General features: G+C 52.5%; 1 protein-coding gene across 3 annotated transcripts in view; it reads right to left on the bottom strand.

The window, feature by feature from the left end:
- Positions 1-1,049: 1,049 nt before the first annotated feature.
- LOC144148971 (uncharacterized) overlaps positions 1,050-19,601 on the bottom strand; it is an 84,097-nt gene continuing 65,545 nt past the window's right edge. For all 3 annotated transcript variants that reach the window (XM_077680488.1, XM_077680490.1, XM_077680489.1), the window contains exons 39-49: positions 16,092-16,306; positions 15,879-15,984; positions 15,622-15,785; positions 14,954-15,095; positions 14,182-14,367; positions 11,110-11,317; positions 10,532-10,639; positions 8,815-9,011; positions 2,728-2,814; positions 2,033-2,168; positions 1,050-1,591 (exon numbers count right to left, since the gene is read on the bottom strand). In XM_077680488.1, the coding sequence (XP_077536614.1) occupies positions 1,464-1,591; positions 2,033-2,168; positions 2,728-2,814; positions 8,815-9,011; positions 10,532-10,639; positions 11,110-11,317; positions 14,182-14,367; positions 14,954-15,095; positions 15,622-15,785; positions 15,879-15,984; positions 16,092-16,306 (1,677 nt within the window). In that variant the 3' untranslated portion in view covers positions 1,050-1,463. The remainder of the gene's footprint in view (positions 1,592-2,032; positions 2,169-2,727; positions 2,815-8,814; positions 9,012-10,531; positions 10,640-11,109; positions 11,318-14,181; positions 14,368-14,953; positions 15,096-15,621; positions 15,786-15,878; positions 15,985-16,091; positions 16,307-19,601) is intronic.

The raw sequence follows: 19,601 nt of genomic DNA, 5'->3' as shown, positions 1-19,601 counted from the left end.
TTGGTCCTCAATCCCAGGCATCAGTTGATGGGCCAAAAAATGGAGCCATCTCTGCTTGCTTTGTTCCAGACGTTGAAATTCATGCAGGCATAGTTTTGCCATAACCCGAGACTGCCATCAACGCGCACAATCATTTATAATGGGCGAGTGATACAATTAAGGCAAGTTGGCAAGTCTGCGCCAAATGCTTCACAAATGAAGCAACGCAGCACATTCATGCATAGAATTTTGTAGAAGTGACCAATGCAACTAGTACCACTACGGCTACACATGCCATGCTACAAACTAGTGGAGAGCCATACATTGCTTGTACAGCAAAACCTCGTACTAGAGACATTGATAGGACTTGAGAATCATGAATCTTGTAACCAAGGTCTCTTGTATGTGGTGTCGCTAACATAGAACCAACCAACCAGTCTTCATTCAAATGTCTTATAAGCGTCTCTTGTAACGAGGTCTTACTGTAGTGCTAACTTTGCACCAAATGTTCCCCACTGTCAGTCAGCAGAACCTTTCACAGAGGGTGAACTTCGCCACACGCCTCTGCTCCATCAAGATCAAATCTCTTACTCTCCAACAATTGGTCTCGATTTTTCATTTTCGGCTGACCAGAACTGCTAGAGACCAGCTGTATTTTATTTGCACATAGAAGGTGTTACATGAGCGCAGTCTAGGACTGCCCGGGAACTGCTCAAAAGCTGCTCTGGGCAGGAAAACAAAAGACTACATTTCAGTTTCCACAATGTGAAAGAAAGTTCCAGAGATGCCAAACTGTCTTTTTTTTTTGAACTGCAGAATACAATACTTGGCTGCACTCGCACCAAGCTGCAGAAATGCCTTCCTGGAAAAGAGAGATATCCCACGATTTGAGAGTACACTTTGCTCCCGGATTGTGTCAACTTCCATGGGAGTTTTGCACTTTGCTGGTAGTCCACAGTAGTCCACAGCACACCCCACTTGGGCCCGATCAACACACGCCCTGCACAAGCCTGCACCAACAGGCTTCACGCAGGCGGGAAGCAAGCACACGCACGCAGAGAGAGGCAGAGTCACTCGTGTCTGACATTTTATTGAATATTTCGAGAAGAGGCAGTCTCTCGTTGCTGCCAAAGCCGGCTAATCGGCGGCTTTGGGCTGTACATACAAGAAGAGAGGGAGGAGCAGGAGGAGGAGGAGGAGGAGGAGGAGGAGGAGGAGGAGTTGTGGAGTGCGCGCAATTAGACTGTTCCAGCACAATGAAGTAATGTGTGTCCCAATGGCCATGAACGACGATGAGAGAGTAGTAATCTGCTGCTGCTGTAACCCCCCCACTCGCTGGCAAGGAGGAGCCACCAGACGCTCAGTACATTCCCTGGTGTGTCAGAGAAGGGCCCTGTCCTCGGGCCCCGTCTAAAAAGGTGTAGGTGTGTGTGTGTGTGTGGGTGTGTGGCCCGTCTTGTTCTCGTCTCCCGGTGGCCGCCGCCTCAGTCCTCAAACTCCAACAGGTAGCGAAGACACACCTGCGCCGGCTTGTAGACTACGTACTCATTGTAATTGAGGGGGCTTTGATGGGGCTCTGCCTTGTCGCTCGGGCCCAGGGGCACCGTGGAACCTGCGAGTGGGGGGAGAAGAGGGAGAGGACGCCTCCGTTGGTGACCCGACCACCACCTCTCAACTACAGCCGATCAACAGCGGGACTGCACGTCTTGGGACTGTTGTAGTAGGCGAATAGCATGGCTATGAACCCCAAACTGCCAACTACACCCATTTCGATACACGAGGGAAACTTTCTGATGCACTGCACCTCGCAGAAAGAGTTCAAGCATATTTACTTCCAGCTCACCGATCGAATCAAAATCTTCCCTCTTGAAATCCTTTGAGATGCCGCTCGTACAAAATGCAACAGGTTTCTAGGCGAGGCTTAATTTATTACAGTCGCGCTGTTTCTCTTGTCAGGCAACTTCACAGCACACTGAGTAAGTTGATCAGCCAGGAGCGAGCCTTTCATTCGAGGTAGACAACAGGAGACAAACTGTGACCCCCTTGCACTCACTGTGCCATGTGACTGTGCCCAGGACGTGTGGCTGCCAGCGGCCCAGTGCACGGGTGCTCTCATGACTTCCCGGGGAGCCGGGCTCTGTGTTTCCAGACGGCCCCAGGTCCAGGTCCCGACACCGGCCCAGGGCAACCTGGACCAGACAGGAACAAACACTTGGTAAAACACAACGCTATCTGGACTTGGCAGGGGTTAAGTTTGCATGCCCAGAACAAGGCTTCCAGCCTTTGCTTGATGCACTTAGAATCGGCCAATTGGCACTGGTTAGAACAGTGTCAGATTCTCGGCTTGCACAGTTTAGGGGCAGAAATTATCGACCACCCCAACCAGAACACTTGGCATGCGTACAACCGTGCGCAAGAGTCCGCAAGCAGAAATGCAAGGGCAGCGATTGTTCTTTGACAAATTCCCCTTCAAACAGCTGCTTCTAATTATAAAAGAAGCGGGTACAGCTATGCGGGCTTTTATCAGGAACCTAGAATTCATGTGCGACATAAAAAACAAGGGCTGAAAAATAACAACGGGCAGCTGAACGCAGAAAGGAGAAAGTGCAACTAAAGTATCCACAGCTTGTGGTGGGCCCAAAAGCCCAGTGCTCCGATTACGTCAACTACACACCATCCCAGTCTCCACTTCTGCAACCCCACAGCCACGGGAGAGCCCCAAATGAGGAGGACCGGACTGGCACCCACCTCGCAAAGCAGCATGTACTTGGGACCGGGTGCTGTGGAGTGGCATAGTCGGCGTGCTTGTTCAAAACGGTCAGCCAGGCAGATGCCCTGCACAATCGTCGAGGGAAGGAAGGAAGCGCACCCGTGAGAGGCAGGCAAGGAGCCCCACACCAGTTCTGCCACTGGAATACGCCCCGCCCCCCTTTTGCACACCACTCGCTCAATGTCCCGGCAGTCACACAAGTCGCAACAAAATGGGATAGAGGGAACAGACAGCTTACATGCACAGCTGAAAAGGTAAAAAAGAGGAAGCGCAAAACAAACAGGGCGGGTCACTTTCACGCCGTTTTTTTCCCCTCAATTCCAGACCAATCAGCCCAGTCAGTTCCCAACTTCGCTAAACAGAAGGCAAAGCCAGCACCCCACAATGCCACAACTGCATGACTGGGGCACTAAAAAGTAGGGGTGCCCGAATGCCAAATACTGCCTATCGAATCGAATATCAAACAAATTAGGAAAAAAAGCTGTATATGTAATCAAACATCAAATATTATTAATATATATATTTTTTACAGGCCTCGATTTATCATAGGTTTATGTGTATAAGTAGAAGCTACTTCAAATGTTCGGGAGACATGACGTTTTTCCTTAACAAAGAAAACGCACTTTTCAACTTGCATCAGCGGTACTCCAGGGATCCTGAAAACGCGTGAAATGCATTGAGGAGGGAGGGAGGGAGGGAGGGAGGGAGGGAGGGAGAGAGAGAGAGAGAGAGAGAGAGAGAGAGAGAGAGAGAAGAGGAGGAGGAGGAGGAGGAGGAAGACGACGACTTGCACTGGAGTTGCTTACTGCAATCATAGGCAACGACTATGCAGCGCCTCGTTACAAGCACTTTGCAGGCATGAACCACAGGACACGAAAACACGGCACAACCACAATCATGGACCACAATGAGGCATTCTTCGGAAGCACGTGGTGTTACGACTCGGCCAGCAACACGTGTTTTCCCGCACCAGCGACCACGTGGGAATCGACCATGTGCGGCCGCGTGTTGGTGAATCGTACTTTCGTGTCTCGACATGCTGGGTCAGTCACCTCGCTTTGCAACACACCTCCGGCAGCTGTCAGCTTCCACGTGCAAAGCCACGACGTTCGCCACACCCTTCCGGCACCTGCGTGTCGCCTTGACCTTCCCGGCTTAGACGTTTCGCTATCAGCGCGATCAGAGTTGATAGCGCGACCCCGGCACCTTTCAAGGACACTCTCCCCCCCTCTCTCGTACGCCACGAGGGGCGAAGATGACTCGCGATCTTGGAAAGACTGTGCGTGTGTGTGTCTATGATTTCGTGGCGTGTTACTCTTGGGGGCGTTTTTTTGGGTATAAAAGAAGCAGCACAAACGCTGATAATCATTCCTGTCGGAGCAGCGAATCCATGCGGTCGCTCTGCTCGTGTCCTGTATTGTAACCTCGCCCGTCGGGGCATTGTATGTTTTTTTGGCTTCGGCTCACCTCTCGCTATGAAGTAAACAGTTACGTTACCCTACTGCTCTGGACTTCTCTTCGGCTGCAACACCGGCTGGCCGCTCGCTTCATACACGCTACCCATCGTATGTTGGAGGCCACGGAGAAAGGATCGGGAGCCCCCGCCCGGTTGCAACAACTGGTTGGCAGCGGTCGGATGACAACTTCACCTGGAGCCAGCGGTGCGAGACCCAACACAACGGACGTCAAGGCGGCTTCGGACTTCGCAGAATTCACGGCGGTCAAGGGTGAGTGCGGGACTTTTCTTCACTGAGTTTTACCAGGCTTCTGAGGATAGCTGGTAGGGCGTGTGTTTTTGTCGCGTGGGTTATTCGCGCAAAACAATTTTTGGAACAGTGGGAAAGCAGTACTCTAGACCGGCCATGAATTTGAAAGTGTTGAAAAAACCGCAGTTGTTGGAGCTTGCAAAAGAGTTGCGCTTGGATGTTACGGACGCGCTGAGAAAGCCAGAGCTGATACAGGCTATACTCGCTGTTGGGGCTGACGATGACGAGCTGTCCGAGTGCATTGAGACGATCAATGACAGGGAGACCGCTAAACGTCTGGCTGCAGAGGCTGAGCGCCAGCGTGAGGAACGCGAGGAGAAAAAGCGAGAACAGGAGCTCGAGAGGCAGAAAGAGGAACGCGAGGATAGAAGGCGAGAACAGGAGCGACAGCATGAGCGGGAAATGAAGCGTTTAGACGTCGAGGCGTCTCGACCTAGACATCAGAGTGGCAGCAGCGCGCAGTCTGCGGCGACTGAGCGACCTACGCTACGAATGTGTGACCTAATGCGACCCTACAAGGTAGGAGAAGACATCGGTCTTTTTTTGGTCAACTTCGAGCGTACGTGTGAGAGGGCCCAGTTTAGCCGAGACTCATGGCCGCAAAAGCTGCTTACGCTTTTGCCAGGTGAGGCATCCGACGTGATGGCCCGCTTGCCAAAGGAGGAGGCGGAGGACTACCAAAAAGTCAAGTCGAGCCTCCTGCGTAAGTACAGGCTGTCAGCAGAGGCGTTTCGCCAGAAGTTCCGTGAAGCCGAGAAAGCTAGGGGCGAGTCGTACTCGGAGTTCGCCTACAAGCTGAAGGCAAATATGGAAGAGTGGCTCAAAGAGGCAGAGGCTTTCGGAGAGCACGACAAGGTAGTTGAGTGCTTCGGTCTTGAGCAGTTTTACCGCCGTCTACCAGAGAACCTAAGACTCTGGGTGCAAGATAGGCCAGGGGTAAAAACTGTGGATCAGGCAGCTCAGCTAGCCGACGAGTTCGTCGCACGTCGAGGTGCGCAGAGGCCGACAGACGGCCAAAAAGAGTTCAGGCCGAGGCCTGATAAGTCAGGGCCGAAAGGCAGAGCTCCCCGGGAAGACGGTGGGGCAAGCGAAGTCGTTCTCGTGGATAGAGAAACTGGCCACGATAACAAAGAGAGAGCAGCAGACGCTGAGGACCAGCGCAGAAAGAAAGCTTTCGAGGCGCGCCGACAGGCTGCATGTTACAACTGCGGCGAGACGGGACATTTTGCTGCCAGTTGTAAGAAGGGAAAACTAGTATTTCACGTACTAGATCAGAGTGAGGACAGCAGGCAGTTTCTAGAGCCGTACGTACGGGAGCTAGTCGTCAATGGTAAACCGTGCCGAGTTCTTCGTGACTCCGCGGCGACGGTAGACATGGTGCACCCTTCGTACGTCGAACCGGATCAGCTAACTGGGCAGTATGTTTGGGTGAAACCAGCCGTAGGTGCACGAAACGTTCGTCTGCCGATTGCTAAGGTCAGCATCGGAGGTCCGTTTGGTGAACTTGTGACGCAGGCAGCGGTATCCCCACAACTACTTCCGGAGTACAAGTACCTATTCTCGAACAGGTCAGATCAGCTGTTAAGGGAAAAGGGGTACAATTTTGAGAAACTGCCGAGGAAAGAACCAGCTAGGTTCGCTGCGAAGAGCTCGAGTAACGATAGGGTCGCCACCTCTGTGAGGAATGGCGAAACTCAGACAGAAAGCGATGATTGGGTATTTCCAGAGGCTCAAGACGGAGGGCAGCGTAAGTACACTGTGTGTAAGGCCCCTACGGTGAGCGGAGATGTTTCGTCGCCATGTTCAAAGTGCGCTAGATCACGGGAACCCTTGAAAACGGTTGTCGACCCGAACGCGCGCAGTTCGCGGGCAACTGAGCCGTCTTTTGAGACAGGGCAGCCTAGGTGTAGTGTGGTTCTGGCAGGAAGGAAGGAAAACGGAAACACGCTTCGGTTTTCGCGTGCCGAAGTTGTCGCTGAAAGCGCGAGGGACGACGAGGTAGTGACTGTTGGGAACTGCAAGGTGTCTAATGGGCTCGTCATGCCCGTTTCACTCCCAGCTGATGCTCCCGTCGTTAGGACAACATCAGCTGAGCTAGTTGAGGTTCCGGTGTCGCCTGTGGCTGAACCGAAGTCTGGAACCGACCAACCTAGAGGAGTGAACGTAAACGCGTTCCGAGGTTCGTTCGCCAAACGCGTTCGTAAAAAGGCGAGCAACAAAGAGGTAGCAAAAACTTCAGCGCGTAATTGTGGCGCGTGTTTTAGTGCGAGCAAAGCTGTGAGCTCGCATCGCGTCGAGGGAACGCCGCCTAGAAGCAGTGCGCGCCTAACGTATGAACGGGGGAAAATCCCGCTCGATCCTCCGCGCGCTCAGCCTTTTTCGAACAAGGCGACCGGTGTCATTTCACGCGGTCACAGCAGCGTTGAGAGAACGGCTGCAACTAAAGTGCGATACAGAAAGGGAAAAGCTCAAGGCATTGACGAGAGCTCAAGTCGCAGCTCTCGGCGCGAGAAATGGCCTGTTGACGCCTGACTTTCTCACATTTCTTTGTTTTTCCTGAAGCAGGTTTCGCCCTTTATGATTACGTTTTTTTTGTGTGTGTGGGACATTTCCAATCTCGCGAAATGTCACCTTTCAGGTTTGTGCACTTGTCTAAAGTACTGCTGGGCAAAAAAATAACTAGTGTAGATAGTTATGAGCGTATTTTTTTCGCAACTAAAAGCCTGGTAGATCTTCAGTGTGGATTGGTCTTCGCACTTGCCGGCGATGCGGTTGTGTCTTGCTGTGTTGTTCTGTTGCTAGCCTGACCAATCCAGAGACGTTCTTGGGGCGCCACGTCTCGTCCAGTGATCGGCCCTGTGAAGCTCCAGCACGGTGTCGTACAGCCCAGGCCTGGAGTCGAGCGTCTGCTGAGCACTTCACTGCGAAAGTATCCCTCCGGACAACGGTTGAAGACCCTTATCCATCGGGATCTCGGACCCCCGGCGGAGAAGCTGTTACGACTCGGCCAGCAACACGTGTTTTCCCGCACCAGCGACCACGTGGGAATCGACCATGTGCGGCCGCGTGTTGGTGAATCGTACTTTCGTGTCTCGACATGCTGGGTCAGTCACCTCGCTTTGCAACACACCTCCGGCAGCTGTCAGCTTCCACGTGCAAAGCCACGACGTTCGCCACACCCTTCCGGCACCTGCGTGTCGCCTTGACCTTCCCGGCTTAGACGTTTCGCTATCAGCGCGATCAGAGTTGATAGCGCGACCCCGGCACCTTTCAAGGACACTCTCCCCCCCTCTCTCGTACGCCACGAGGGGCGAAGATGACTCGCGATCTTGGAAAGACTGTGCGTGTGTGTGTCTATGATTTCGTGGCGTGTTACTCTTGGGGGCGTTTTTTTGGGTATAAAAGAAGCAGCACAAACGCTGATAATCATTCCTGTCGGAGCAGCGAATCCATGCGGTCGCTCTGCTCGTGTCCTGTATTGTAACCTCGCCCGTCGGGGCATTGTATGTTTTTTTGGCTTCGGCTCACCTCTCGCTATGAAGTAAACAGTTACGTTACCCTACTGCTCTGGACTTCTCTTCGGCTGCAACACCGGCTGGCCGCTCGCTTCATACACGCTACCCATCGTATGTTGGAGGCCACGGAGAAAGGATCGGGAGCCCCCGCCCGGTTGCAACAGTGGGCAGCGTGAGGCGTGAATAATGTGTAGCGGAAGAAAAGCTCGCACTGCAGTCACTGTGGACAAACCTGCGCTATCCACTGTGGTCTAACAAACAAGTAAACACGCAGTAACCATACACCAACTGCATTAGAAACAGCCAGAACCACTTTTGATTTTAAATTAACGGAATCGCTGTCGAAATGGCGGTGGTCTTACCGGAAGCTGCCCTAATGTGTAAATATCTGGTAGCAGAATTCAAAATGGTGGCCAGAGTCAAAGGCACGGAGGTCGACAGCAACAACTTGGGAAAAAAAAACAACAACAGAAAAGAGACATCTTATTGACGCAATCGCAGATTCATCAAAAGCGAGATTTTGATGAAACTTGCCCAGCAGACGGTGTAGCAGCAGTGCATTTGTGTGCGCCGACGTCTCTCTTTCGCAAAGCCAGGAAACATTCGAAAACTCCACTCCGACTATTTGAAAAAACGAATAGCAGATATTCGATTCGCAAATTGAATTATTCACGGAGGTACTACTCGATTTATATTCGAATCATATTCGAGTTTTCGCACACCCGTATCGCAAAGCGATGGAATCGGCTTCCAGTGACAGCCCAGTGAGTAGTAAAGTGTTCACCTTGGCCTGGTGGTCGGCCAGCCAGTGGCCGACGAGAGGCCGCGGCTCCAGGCCCGTGGCCAAGATGCCCAGCAGGCTGCAGGGCTGGGCCCCGTGCCAGAGCAGCCAGTGGTTCTCCACCCCACACGAGGCCAGCCTATCGGGCTCCCCGTCACGCGTCACCCGGAACATCCGCACCACCCGCGGAGGTGTCTCCGCTGCGCGACAGGAGTACCACCAATCACCAGTCAGAGGGAGTGCCTTTTTCAAGTGACAGCACACTACAAAGGCTTCCAGAAGAACAACCTACAACACAGATATGCTTTATCTTTGTCCAAAGATTTTTGACGAGGGAAAAATGGCCGATTTTGAGTGCTTCCAGAAAACTTTTTTTTCTTCTTCTCTTGCGCTACTGGACACGTTTAGCATTGCTATGCATGAAATTGTAGTTTATAGATTTCTTTTTCAACCACACAACAGCAGTTGTGTGAAAGGTGTAATTATTGGCAGTTGATTGGTCAACGAAGAAAAAAAAAAAAAAAAAAAATTGCAGAAAAAAGTATACACAAAACAAAAATAGGAGATTTTACTGAGCCTAAAAATTATTTTAGGAATTCTAAGATATACGAAATGTTTCTACATTTCTAAGCTATGATTCAATATATGCATCAACGCTGTACACCAAGTTCCGGATTTTTTCGGACCCACCAACCTAACCGCCGTGATGGCTGTGCCACTGCGGAGCCACTCGAGAGTCTCTAAAATATTCATCCAAGCATGTTTTTTTTTTTGCATTCTCGCACCAAATCCTTATCACTGCAGTGGTAAAAACCCAAGAAAAATAAATTTAGCATGCGTCGCTCCACAGCGCTAATAGTACACCAGTGCCAGGCTATCTTTATGGTGATAACGTGATAAGGCATGGTGCATTAGGCAAAATATCCCCGCCGCACGTTGTCCACACCCTACACATGAAAGTAATGACGCAGTCGTCAGATATTAGGCAGATTTTGTTTTATAAATATAGCGCGAAGTCAAATACGAACCTTCCCTGGCAGCACCTGTTAAAGTCTGAGGCTGTTGAATGAATGGGAGTCTTCGTCGGAACTAAAATCTGAAAAATCCACATCGTTGCTGGAGTCATCACTGCTTTGGGGTAAAAAACAATCGACAGCAGCAGTGGCCGAAGTCCCTGAAACCGCTGTCCGCCTTTGCAGCGCGCGCAGTGAAACCGTACGCCATTTTCGCCCAACTCCCCCCTACCCTGGGTTCAAATTTCACTTGCGACGCCGTCTACCCACGTGAAATGCAAACAAATAGTGACGAAACCGAAAAAGGAGTTTCCAATGAACATGCCAGATGATGTCAGTCGTCCGAATAGCGCCGTTTTTACTTTTTGCGGGAGGTTTGAAAATCATTTTTCACCCGTGACGACATGCTAGAGCTGTAAACACAACAATGCATCTGGCATTACTGTGAAAAAATGTTAGCAAGGGGAGTGGCCACGCCCTTTGTGCAGCTTTACTGGGTGGTCACAGCGTGAAGCTGGTATGGATCGGACGCATGAGCTATTGGGAATAAAAAGTATATTCCATCCCTTCGCCTAGTAGGATGGAAAAAGCCCTCTTGCGCCTGCCCACCCACTCACCAACATTGAAAAGGTCACAGTGGACACCGCAATCGAGCCTGCTGCACAAGCAAGCAGGAGCAGACCACTCTCTGGTGGGCAGGCACTCACACGAGTTGTGCACGTATTGCATCAGGGTCTGGACCTCGGGGCACTCTTCGGTCAAGAGCTGCACCTTGCAGCGCAGGCTGAGGTACACGTAGTCCAGGGGGTTCATCTCTGAAACGGAAAGGGGGCGGGGGGAAAGAGGACACAAGATCAAAAACAAAATTGCGTTAGAGGACTCCTTCCACGACAAAACAATGGGAACAAAAAGCAGGGGCAAAGCCCTCATTCACACTAAATGCAGGTGGCCACAGTAGCACAGGAAACTAAACAAAAAAAGATGACTGACCACGCAATCTGCGCCCAAAAGGCAACCAACATGCATTAATTTTGACTATCACGTCCCAGTATACGCATCACCAGCCTACTCAGGCCCACTGCGGGACAAAGGCCTGCTCCATGTCCTCCCCCCACTCCCGTCCTGTGTTGGTCAAGTCCATTCTGCACCTCCTAATTTCATCATTTCATTCCTCCTTCAAGCCCCAGTATACATTCCCCGGCCAGAACACGGTGCCACAATGCCCCGACAGACGAAAGCAGCAGCAGACAATGTCGCCAGCCAGCCAGCCCCCCACGAGCCTCACCGGCAGCCCGCAGCTGGGCCCCCGCGAGCAGCTGGTGGGCGAGGTGCAGGTGGGTGAGGCCGTGCACCAGGTCTGTGTGGCGGGCCACCGCACGCTCCTCGAACAAGGGCTCGAGCCGCTCAAAGCGCCGGCCCCGCACGGGCACCAGGCAGTACAGCTCCTCGCTCTTCTCCACCAGCCGGCTCAGCAGCTCCTGCAGCTTGCTCTCCTGTAGTAATGGGGGGGAGGACGTAGGGGTCAGCCAACCCGTCCCTTTCTTCCTCCCTCTCGCACCTCTAGAGTTGCCCCACTGTCCCCCGCACCCAAGAATTGGACCAACCACGCGATATCCGTTCCAAGATGGGTACACTTCCAGTGCCACGCAAAACGTTAGTGGAATGAATGCGTTAAGGGGGGACGTGGCTTTCAAAATCAACTTTTTTATTTCTTTGTGGATTTTGATGAAAATTGGCACAGCAACTGGAAATGCTTCTGTGATAACACCATAAAAATTTGAAGTTAATATTTTGATAACTTTTTTATGTATGAAATTTTCTTTCTGTTCCGCTTGTACCGAGCTTGAGCGGCTTATATATCACGATAGAAAACTTGTTCCAAGTGCTTTGCATTCTCAAATGAATGGACGAGGTCGTGACAGTTTTAGAATTTTTTTTTACAACACAATGTTTTTTAGTTTTCATTTTTTTAGAGGTTAATGTGCAACAGGCATGTCAACTGTGAACGATTATTTGAATAAAAAAATCACAAAAAACAAATCTGGAAAACTAAAAGTGTCACGACCTGAACAGTTCATCAAGGAATGTAATGCAAGAAACGGAATCAAAATAGACCCAGCAGTCACGAAGAAATCCCTGGGACAAGCGACACAGGTGGCAAAAAAAACTGTTTTGAGAAAACGGCTTCCGAAGTTGCAACATAGGTTTCACATATCAAAAGTCGTCACGGTTGTAGCCTTTCATGTCCTTTTGAACATGGGGCTTCTGGAAGGCCTTGCCTTGAAATTGGAGTGCCTTTTCAGCCTTTCTCTTTCCAGAAAACATCATTTTCAGCTCCTCCGTGAAGAGTACATACCCCCCTTTGCAAACCAAACGGAGGGGAGATGGGTTTCAATGGGCTTTCAATGCAAAGTAGGTTAGTTGGTTGGCTGTATCGCACTGGAGAACCTCCTTTTGCAGTGTTGTCACCATGGCAACAAGTTAAGCATTTTTTTAACTTAAATTTGAACATTTTTGGCTTTTTTTTCATGTTCTATCTTGCCTGGCACAGCAACTTAGTACTCATAGAGCAGGTGTTCATTGCCAAAAGTTTGCATACCACAAGGTTGAAAATGAGCTACTTTGAAGCTTGGTAGAGTATTCTGCATAACTCCCAACTTCAATGCAAGAGCATATTTTTTTTACTACTTTTGACATTCAAGGCATCCAATATTTCTCGCAGCACAGCCAGTATGCCCTGAGCAATGGTATCAATAATTTCCCTAAAAAAATCACTGTTAAATGCTGCCACAGTAACGTACATTTTTAACGCAGAGAGCATATTTTTATTCCTATATTACTAACTCAAACCTGTTTGCATGAAAATTACAAGTGCACGGGAAATGTTGCGCAAGAAAGGCAATATGGCTCGCGCGCATCGCAGCGCACGCTTACCGCGACATATCGAACTTTGATTATACCTGATATGGCTGGTCAGGTCGCTTTTAAGATTAAAACTAACGTCGCAGGCATTAATTACAACTACTGGCGTTCAATCGTAACCGGTTGCCCAGTCATGTGATGCTCCAATGCGCGTCGGCTATGCCGTGCGCGCCGCAGCGTTTGACGCGTCGACCGTTTTTTTCTCAAGGCTAGCGAGCCCACAGTCAAAACACAGCACTAACTAAGCGTGTAAACATCGCAAATCCGACTAAAAGTTCACTTCACGAACCGCTATCGCAAGCGCGCACACCGCGTCACCCTCCGGGGTCTGGCGACGGTAGAGTCACGCGCACCACGAAGCGTTCGATGACCTTCGCCTTTCGAGCCACACAACTTCCCGTAATCTGGCTCGTTATCTCTGGCATTCCCATCGCGATAACGTCCGTGTTGAATACCACAGATTGAACAGAAACTCGACCGAGCGAAGCGGCGAAAATGAACTCAATCCGCTCGCTACGCAGCTCAGGCGGCCGCCATCTTGCGTTGCGCCCGCGACATCCAATCAGGAGGGGCGTCGTTCTGCGCCCCGACCGGAGGACCAGTAGCGCTTCAGCATTTATTTCTAGCTTCGTTTGTGCGTCGTTTCTTTTCTGCCGTTTGTGCGTTTGTGAATGAACGAAGATAAAAGAGACGAGCGGAACCGGAAAAACGATCGCTCGGCCGATCTAACCATATCAAAATGGCCGCGCCCGGTGGCACCGTTGCGGAGATAGAGCGCTCCGAAAATTGCCGTTTTTTCGCCCTTTTGCGCTGATAGTTTGTCAGCGCACCTGACAAAAGTATTTTTTTATGCCACTTTGCGACGCTTTTCAGCGTAAAAACTTTGCAGGCACACAGAATAGGAAACATAGAAGCCGAATATGCGGGTTTCAAAAAAACGATGTTTTGGTCATTTTTCCGAAGTTGAAAGCCGCGTCCCCCCTTAACATGCCGCACCCCACCTCCTCCGAACGAGAAAAACGCGCAGTATTCAACTAAACGAACATTTTACGATAAAAAAAGCCTGCCGGTTTTGGAAAGAGCACTGCTGGAAAGAGCACTGCTGGGGCTTGAACACCGGACGTTCGTTCCAAAACCTGTTAGTCGACCCCTGGGCTACTGCGGCCTTACAGTGGGGCTCTTCTAGCGGTTGCATAAAAGACTAGAAGGAGTGCTCCAGGTGAAGCAGCAGGTAGCACTAGGTGTGCACAGGAAATGCTGCGCTTGTGCCTACAGGGCAATGGAATATCGCGCACACCATGCTTCCACTGGCTGTGCCTCACAGTTTCGCCAGCACACATACATGTGGCTTCTGTGCACGGCATCGCATTCCCCATAAGAAAACGGGTCACGCAACCCTGGCTCCGCATGGGAGGAGGAACTGGTCCCCACATACCTGCTGGTCGGCGGTGGCGGAGTGTTCCAGGGCATCCTGCAGGGAGGCCCTCTCGCGCACCAGCTGGTGGATGTCCTCCAGCAGGGCCTGGGCGGTGGACAGGGACTCCGCACTCAGGAGCTCCAGGGCCACGGGGCCCTGGGCGCCCAGCTGGAGGGGGGCCGACACCAGAAGCTCCGGGTTGGCCTGCACCCGGGGGAGAAGGGCCACTCTGAAGACATCGTCCAACGGTTTGGTCAAGAAAGGGGCACAAACACATTCCGGGCTCTCCCTTCCTTTCCTCGGAGTGGTTCTGTGCGTCCCCGTTCAGTGGCAAGGGAGCCTCGATTTTGCAACGCGCTGGCAAATGTGCGTACATTTTGCAAATCTTACTGACGGTCTTCGAACAGCCCTATTCCACGTATAAAGAATACAGAGGCACGGAGGCTATGCATCCACAATTATTTATGACGTCATGGCACAGAATTTTTAGCACAACTGCATTTTCTAACTGGGAAGCAACAGAAGATACTGGCAAGGCAACTTATATTCTGGCCTTGTCGCAATTAGCCAGCCCTGAAGACCAAAACAGACAAAATATAACACCAACTGCTGTTACTCTTTTGTCGCAGGAAAGCCAACTCTGGCTGTGCTTCCTCCCCCATATGTGAGAGCCAATAGCCACAAGCCAGCAGCGTCATTTTTTCCCCCCCCACGGTCTCAACTGCTGCGAGTTCCTCTAAACTCTAATGCAAGCCAAGACAAAGGTTCTACGAATGGCCTCCCCCCGTACCAGCTTGCGCAGCAGGTCCTGCACTGGGGGCGGCAGCAAGGAGGGGCCCAGGCTACCCAGGCTGAGGGGAACCTTGCTGGCTGGGGGGCTCCGCCGCTTCTCCCACTGCACCGCTCGGTACTTGCGAGGCTGTGCCTTGAAGCTGGGCAGGGCAGAGGGGGGCACACTCACTCCATCACCAGAACCCCCCACACACGCACACACCATGATTAAGTAGGCTTGGGTGAATGTTTCAAGCCATTGCATATTAGCACAGCATTATATGCTACTGTGAATAGAACAGCCCTATTACAAAACTTCTGAAAATTTTTCAAAGACTTTCGAGGTTTGAGACAACTGTCAGTTTCAATAAACTCGGACGCATAAAAAATTACGCCTTGTTGAAATCCAGAAATGCCCAGAAATCCTGCAATGGTGCACCGACTTCCTCCATTTGCGCCGACAGGCTTTCCCCCCTTATAAAATACAAAATCATCAATAAGTCTAGACACAGCAGGATAGCTTCTTTTTGCTGGTTTTATGCCCCAGCAATATTCTGCAAACACTTTTAAACGGCCTTCTATTTACGTGCACGCTATACCTACGCATGCGTGCTCGAGAAATTGTACATCTCCGTTGCCATCCTCCCCAGTTCCCCCCCTGCGACGTGCAAGGGTTCCACAGCTCACCTCTGCTGATCCTCCCAGGCGTTGCCCGTCTTGGAGCGGAAGAGGCGGGCAAACTCGCGCGTCGCCTCGGCCACCGATGCGAAGCTGGTCTTGGACCACTGGCCGGAATCGCCGACGCGACCCCAGCGGCAAAATAGCACCACCAGCCCCCCTCGCTGGATGAGCTGCACGGCGGAACAGGGCGGGCAGAGAGCACGTCGGTCATCGACGGCCACACTGAGGACACACTGGCCATTGCACGAAGCCACGCTCCTCACCTGCATCTTGTAGAAACTGTACAGGCCGAACTGGCCGTAGTTCAGGTCCACCATGGTCAGGAGCGTGTCGTACGGCACGTTCTGAGCCTTGTCCATGACAACCTCCCTGCAAGAGGGGTGAACCGCGTTGCAGCATCGCTCTGCTACCACTAAGAGTCGCCAAGAGTTCGGGGGGAACGAAGGGAGTGGGCGCGCCGCACAACGATGCCTCACCCGTCCTCCATGCTGGCGAACGGGTCGGGGTCCGCCTCGCGAGCCTCCCTCTGGTTGGAGGAGGCCTCAGCGGCCGCCTTCTCCAGGAACGCCTTGGCGTCCTCGACGTAGTTGTGGGGGAAGCTGAACTCGTTGAGCTCCTTGGAGTGGACGGCCGGCGGCAGCGAGTGCACGGCCACCGTGGGCACCTGGTCCAGGGGAAGGTTCATGGCAGCCTGAAGAGAGGGAGAGAGGCCGGGAGAAAAATGATTGACTGATTGAGTGTGTGGTTTTACGGGCTGACGCAACGCAGGCAATGAGGCACGATGTAGCGGAGGGCTCCGGATTAATTTTGACCACCTGGGGATTTTTAACGTGCGCCGAAATCTCGTACACACGCGCGTTTTTGCTTTTCGGCTCCATCAGAAAAGCGGCCGCTGCGGCCGGGAATCGAACCCGCATCCTCGTGCTCAGCAGCGCAACGCCTTAGCCACTGAACCACTGCAGTAGGTAGAGGGAGGGAAGAGGAGCTTGCACAACCACAGTAAACTACCGCAAATGCGTGCCATTCCGTCTACAAGGTCTCTGCCCAAACATTCACAGCTACAAGATTCCTGGATTGTGAAGTGGTCAACCATCAGCCATCCATGACAGATGTGGGAAGTGGGTGGCACCCACTGGTTGAGCAAAAAGTAAGGTTGAGCAAAAGTAAAAGTTGAGTAAAAGCAAAAGTAAAGTTGAGCAAAAAGTAAGAAGGCCGAAAGCTCGAACCCGGGTGACAAAACAACGCTCGAAAACAATTTAACACCTAAATTTCTCATTCACAGCTAAGCTACACTACAAGTGTTTTTTTTTTTTTTTTGAGGTCTCCGGAGAGAACCATGTTGAGGCAGGAGAGCTGCTCGCCGTCCGCGGCCCCGCGCATCGCAGTCAGCTTTTCACTAGGTCTGTGACTTAAATGTTTTGATTTAATCGCGCGTAAGTAAAGCGGGAACATTCCACAACGCTTTTTGCAGCCCGCCTTTAATTTTGTCGCTGATCCGACTCGGAGACCGACCCTGCCGACACAGGCCTACCGTTAGGCCTACGTAGGAGTACGGCTTGGGACCGCGGGAGCACAACTGACAGCACTATCGGACAGCGCGTCTACTAGCGTTGTGAAGTGACAATATGTGCAACTGCCGTTGAGAACGCATGGTACCGCATCCAGAGAAGCCGACATGGAACCAGACAAGCGTCAACTTTCACCGACGACCGACCAGCAACGCTTACCCAGCGCGGCCCACCCCGGCGATTTTCAAGCGAGTTGGTCATCACGCTATCCCAGCGCGTCGGACAACGGGGGTCTGTGGGAGAATGCAGTTTCCCGAACGCAACGCAGAGCAGCTAGGAAGGCTGACGGTGAACCAGCGTCCCCCACGAGCCAAAGACAACGGACGGAGCTCGGCACGTACGTACTGCGTGTCCAACCCACCGTGCGCTGCGACATGACCATCGTCAACCCCGAAGACTTGAACCGAGCGATTAGCTCGTTTTCTGAGGACGCTGCGCTACTGTGACACCAGATACTGAGAGTAAGCAAGTTGTCGAACTCCATCACACTCACAATGTGCGACCCGATTCAAGCGGGCCGCATTCGCGAGATGAGGAAGCTCCCGCTGCAAACAATAGAACCAATCCCGGTACGGGTGCACCAAGTACCGAACGAGGGCATGTCGCGAGGCGTCATCTACCGTTGCAGGCCGAATGAGCCAAAGCAAAAACTCGTGGAGGCACTCTACGCCGATGGCGTGGAAATTCTGGCGGCCCGTCCCATGGGCTCCCGGGGCACCGTGCTCCTATGCTTTGCATCGCCACAACCGCCTAGGAACGTGCTCTACTGGGGCTTTCCGCGAAGGGTTGAGCGCTACGAGCAGCGCTCGCTGGTGTGTTCGCGCTGCCACAACCCTGGACATAAGGCGTGCGTGTGCCCGGCCGAGAATCCTGTGTGCAGCACTTGCGGCCGATCTGAACACTCGCCCAGCGATTGCCCCAATGGGGAGCGCAAATACTGAATCTGTCGCGCTCTGTCGCGCTGCGACAGAGCGCGACCGAGCTCAACGAGCTCTTCCGCCTCACGGGGCAGCCAGCTGCACTTCTGCAGGAGACCAGGGGCACTGAGCCGGGCGTGACCGGCTACAATGGGTACTTTCAGCCTACCATTGAGCACGCCAGGAATAACAGGGGGCAGCAAAACAAGGTTATCGAAGCTCAGGCCGCAGTTTTCGTACGGCGTGACATCCCGCAGGCACAGATCGACACGTCGGCCTACTGCAGCTCAGTGCAGGAAGTGGTGGCTGTCCGCTGCACTCTTGGCAAACGCAGACTCCTCATGGTCTCGTACTACGGACGGCCTGAACCCAGTTGTTCCAGGCGTGGCTTGCGTGGCAGAGTGAATTTTCAATGGATGGCAGACCTCCGGCAGCACTACCCAAAGGACTACATTCTCATAGCAGGCGACTTTAATGCGCAACACCAGGAGTGGGGTTACCAGAAAATAGATGCCAGGGGCCTGCAGATCAAGCAAGCAACCGAGACGGCACGCTTGATACTGGCCAATGACACAGATTACCCGACACGCTGCAGCCGCTGAGTGGACCAGCGGGACACCACCCCAGACCTCACCAGGGCTGACAAGGGCCTAGTGACGGAATGGAGACGCGGGGCGGACCCAATGGGCTCAGACCACTACCCGCTCTGGCTGGAGCTGTCTGTGGGTGGCTGCACAGGCCGCCCTCGCCGATCCAAAGCAATAGATTGGGATGCGTTCCGGAAAGCAGTGGCAGAACACGACAAGAGGGTCCCGGTGACCCGACGGCTCCTTAGATCAGCACAGGAGGCCACACGACATCTGATGGTAGACGAGTCAGCTCCTACCCCGGATAAGCACTTACTGAACCTATGGACCACACGGGAGAGCCTTCACAAAATCTACCTGGCCAATGGCCGGCAATACGGGGATCTCCTCCGAGTGCGCAACAAAACTGCTCAGGCTCGCCGATATGCCAAGCAGCTTGCCCGTTCGAGGTGGTTTGAATACTGCGAAACCTTTGACAAGCACACCAGCACTCGCAAGTTATGGCAAACCCACCGAACCATGTCCGGCAAGCACAAGACACAAAACTCGGCACTCAACATACAAATGGCCTTAGACCTGACGCCAGAAGAATTCGAGGTGGCCGCCGCTGAGGCATTCTTTCCATAACCGGCCATCCCAGCAGACCCACGCACCTATGAACCAAGTAAACCAGCCAGTGACCTGGGAGCTGAGGCACCATTCACTCTGCAAGAGCTGACCCTGGCCCTGGATGCTGCCAACATGCGCAGTGCTCCAGGCGGGGATGGTATCACTTGGCGAATGCTCCTCAACCTTGACGAACCAGAGAAGCTCCTGCTGCTGGACGAGCTGAACGAGATTTGGCGAACTGGGAGCATCCCAGCAGAATGGAAACATTCGATTATCTACCCCATCCCAAAGTCAGGGAAAAAACC

This window comes from Haemaphysalis longicornis, unplaced genomic scaffold (genome assembly GCF_048455015.1).
Source record: "Haemaphysalis longicornis isolate Haplotype H1 unplaced genomic scaffold, Haemaphysalis longicornis Haplotype H1 scaffold_8, whole genome shotgun sequence".
NCBI lineage: Eukaryota > Metazoa > Arthropoda > Arachnida > Ixodida > Ixodidae > Haemaphysalis > Haemaphysalis longicornis.
This window is presented reverse-complemented; position numbering and strand designations above follow the sequence as displayed.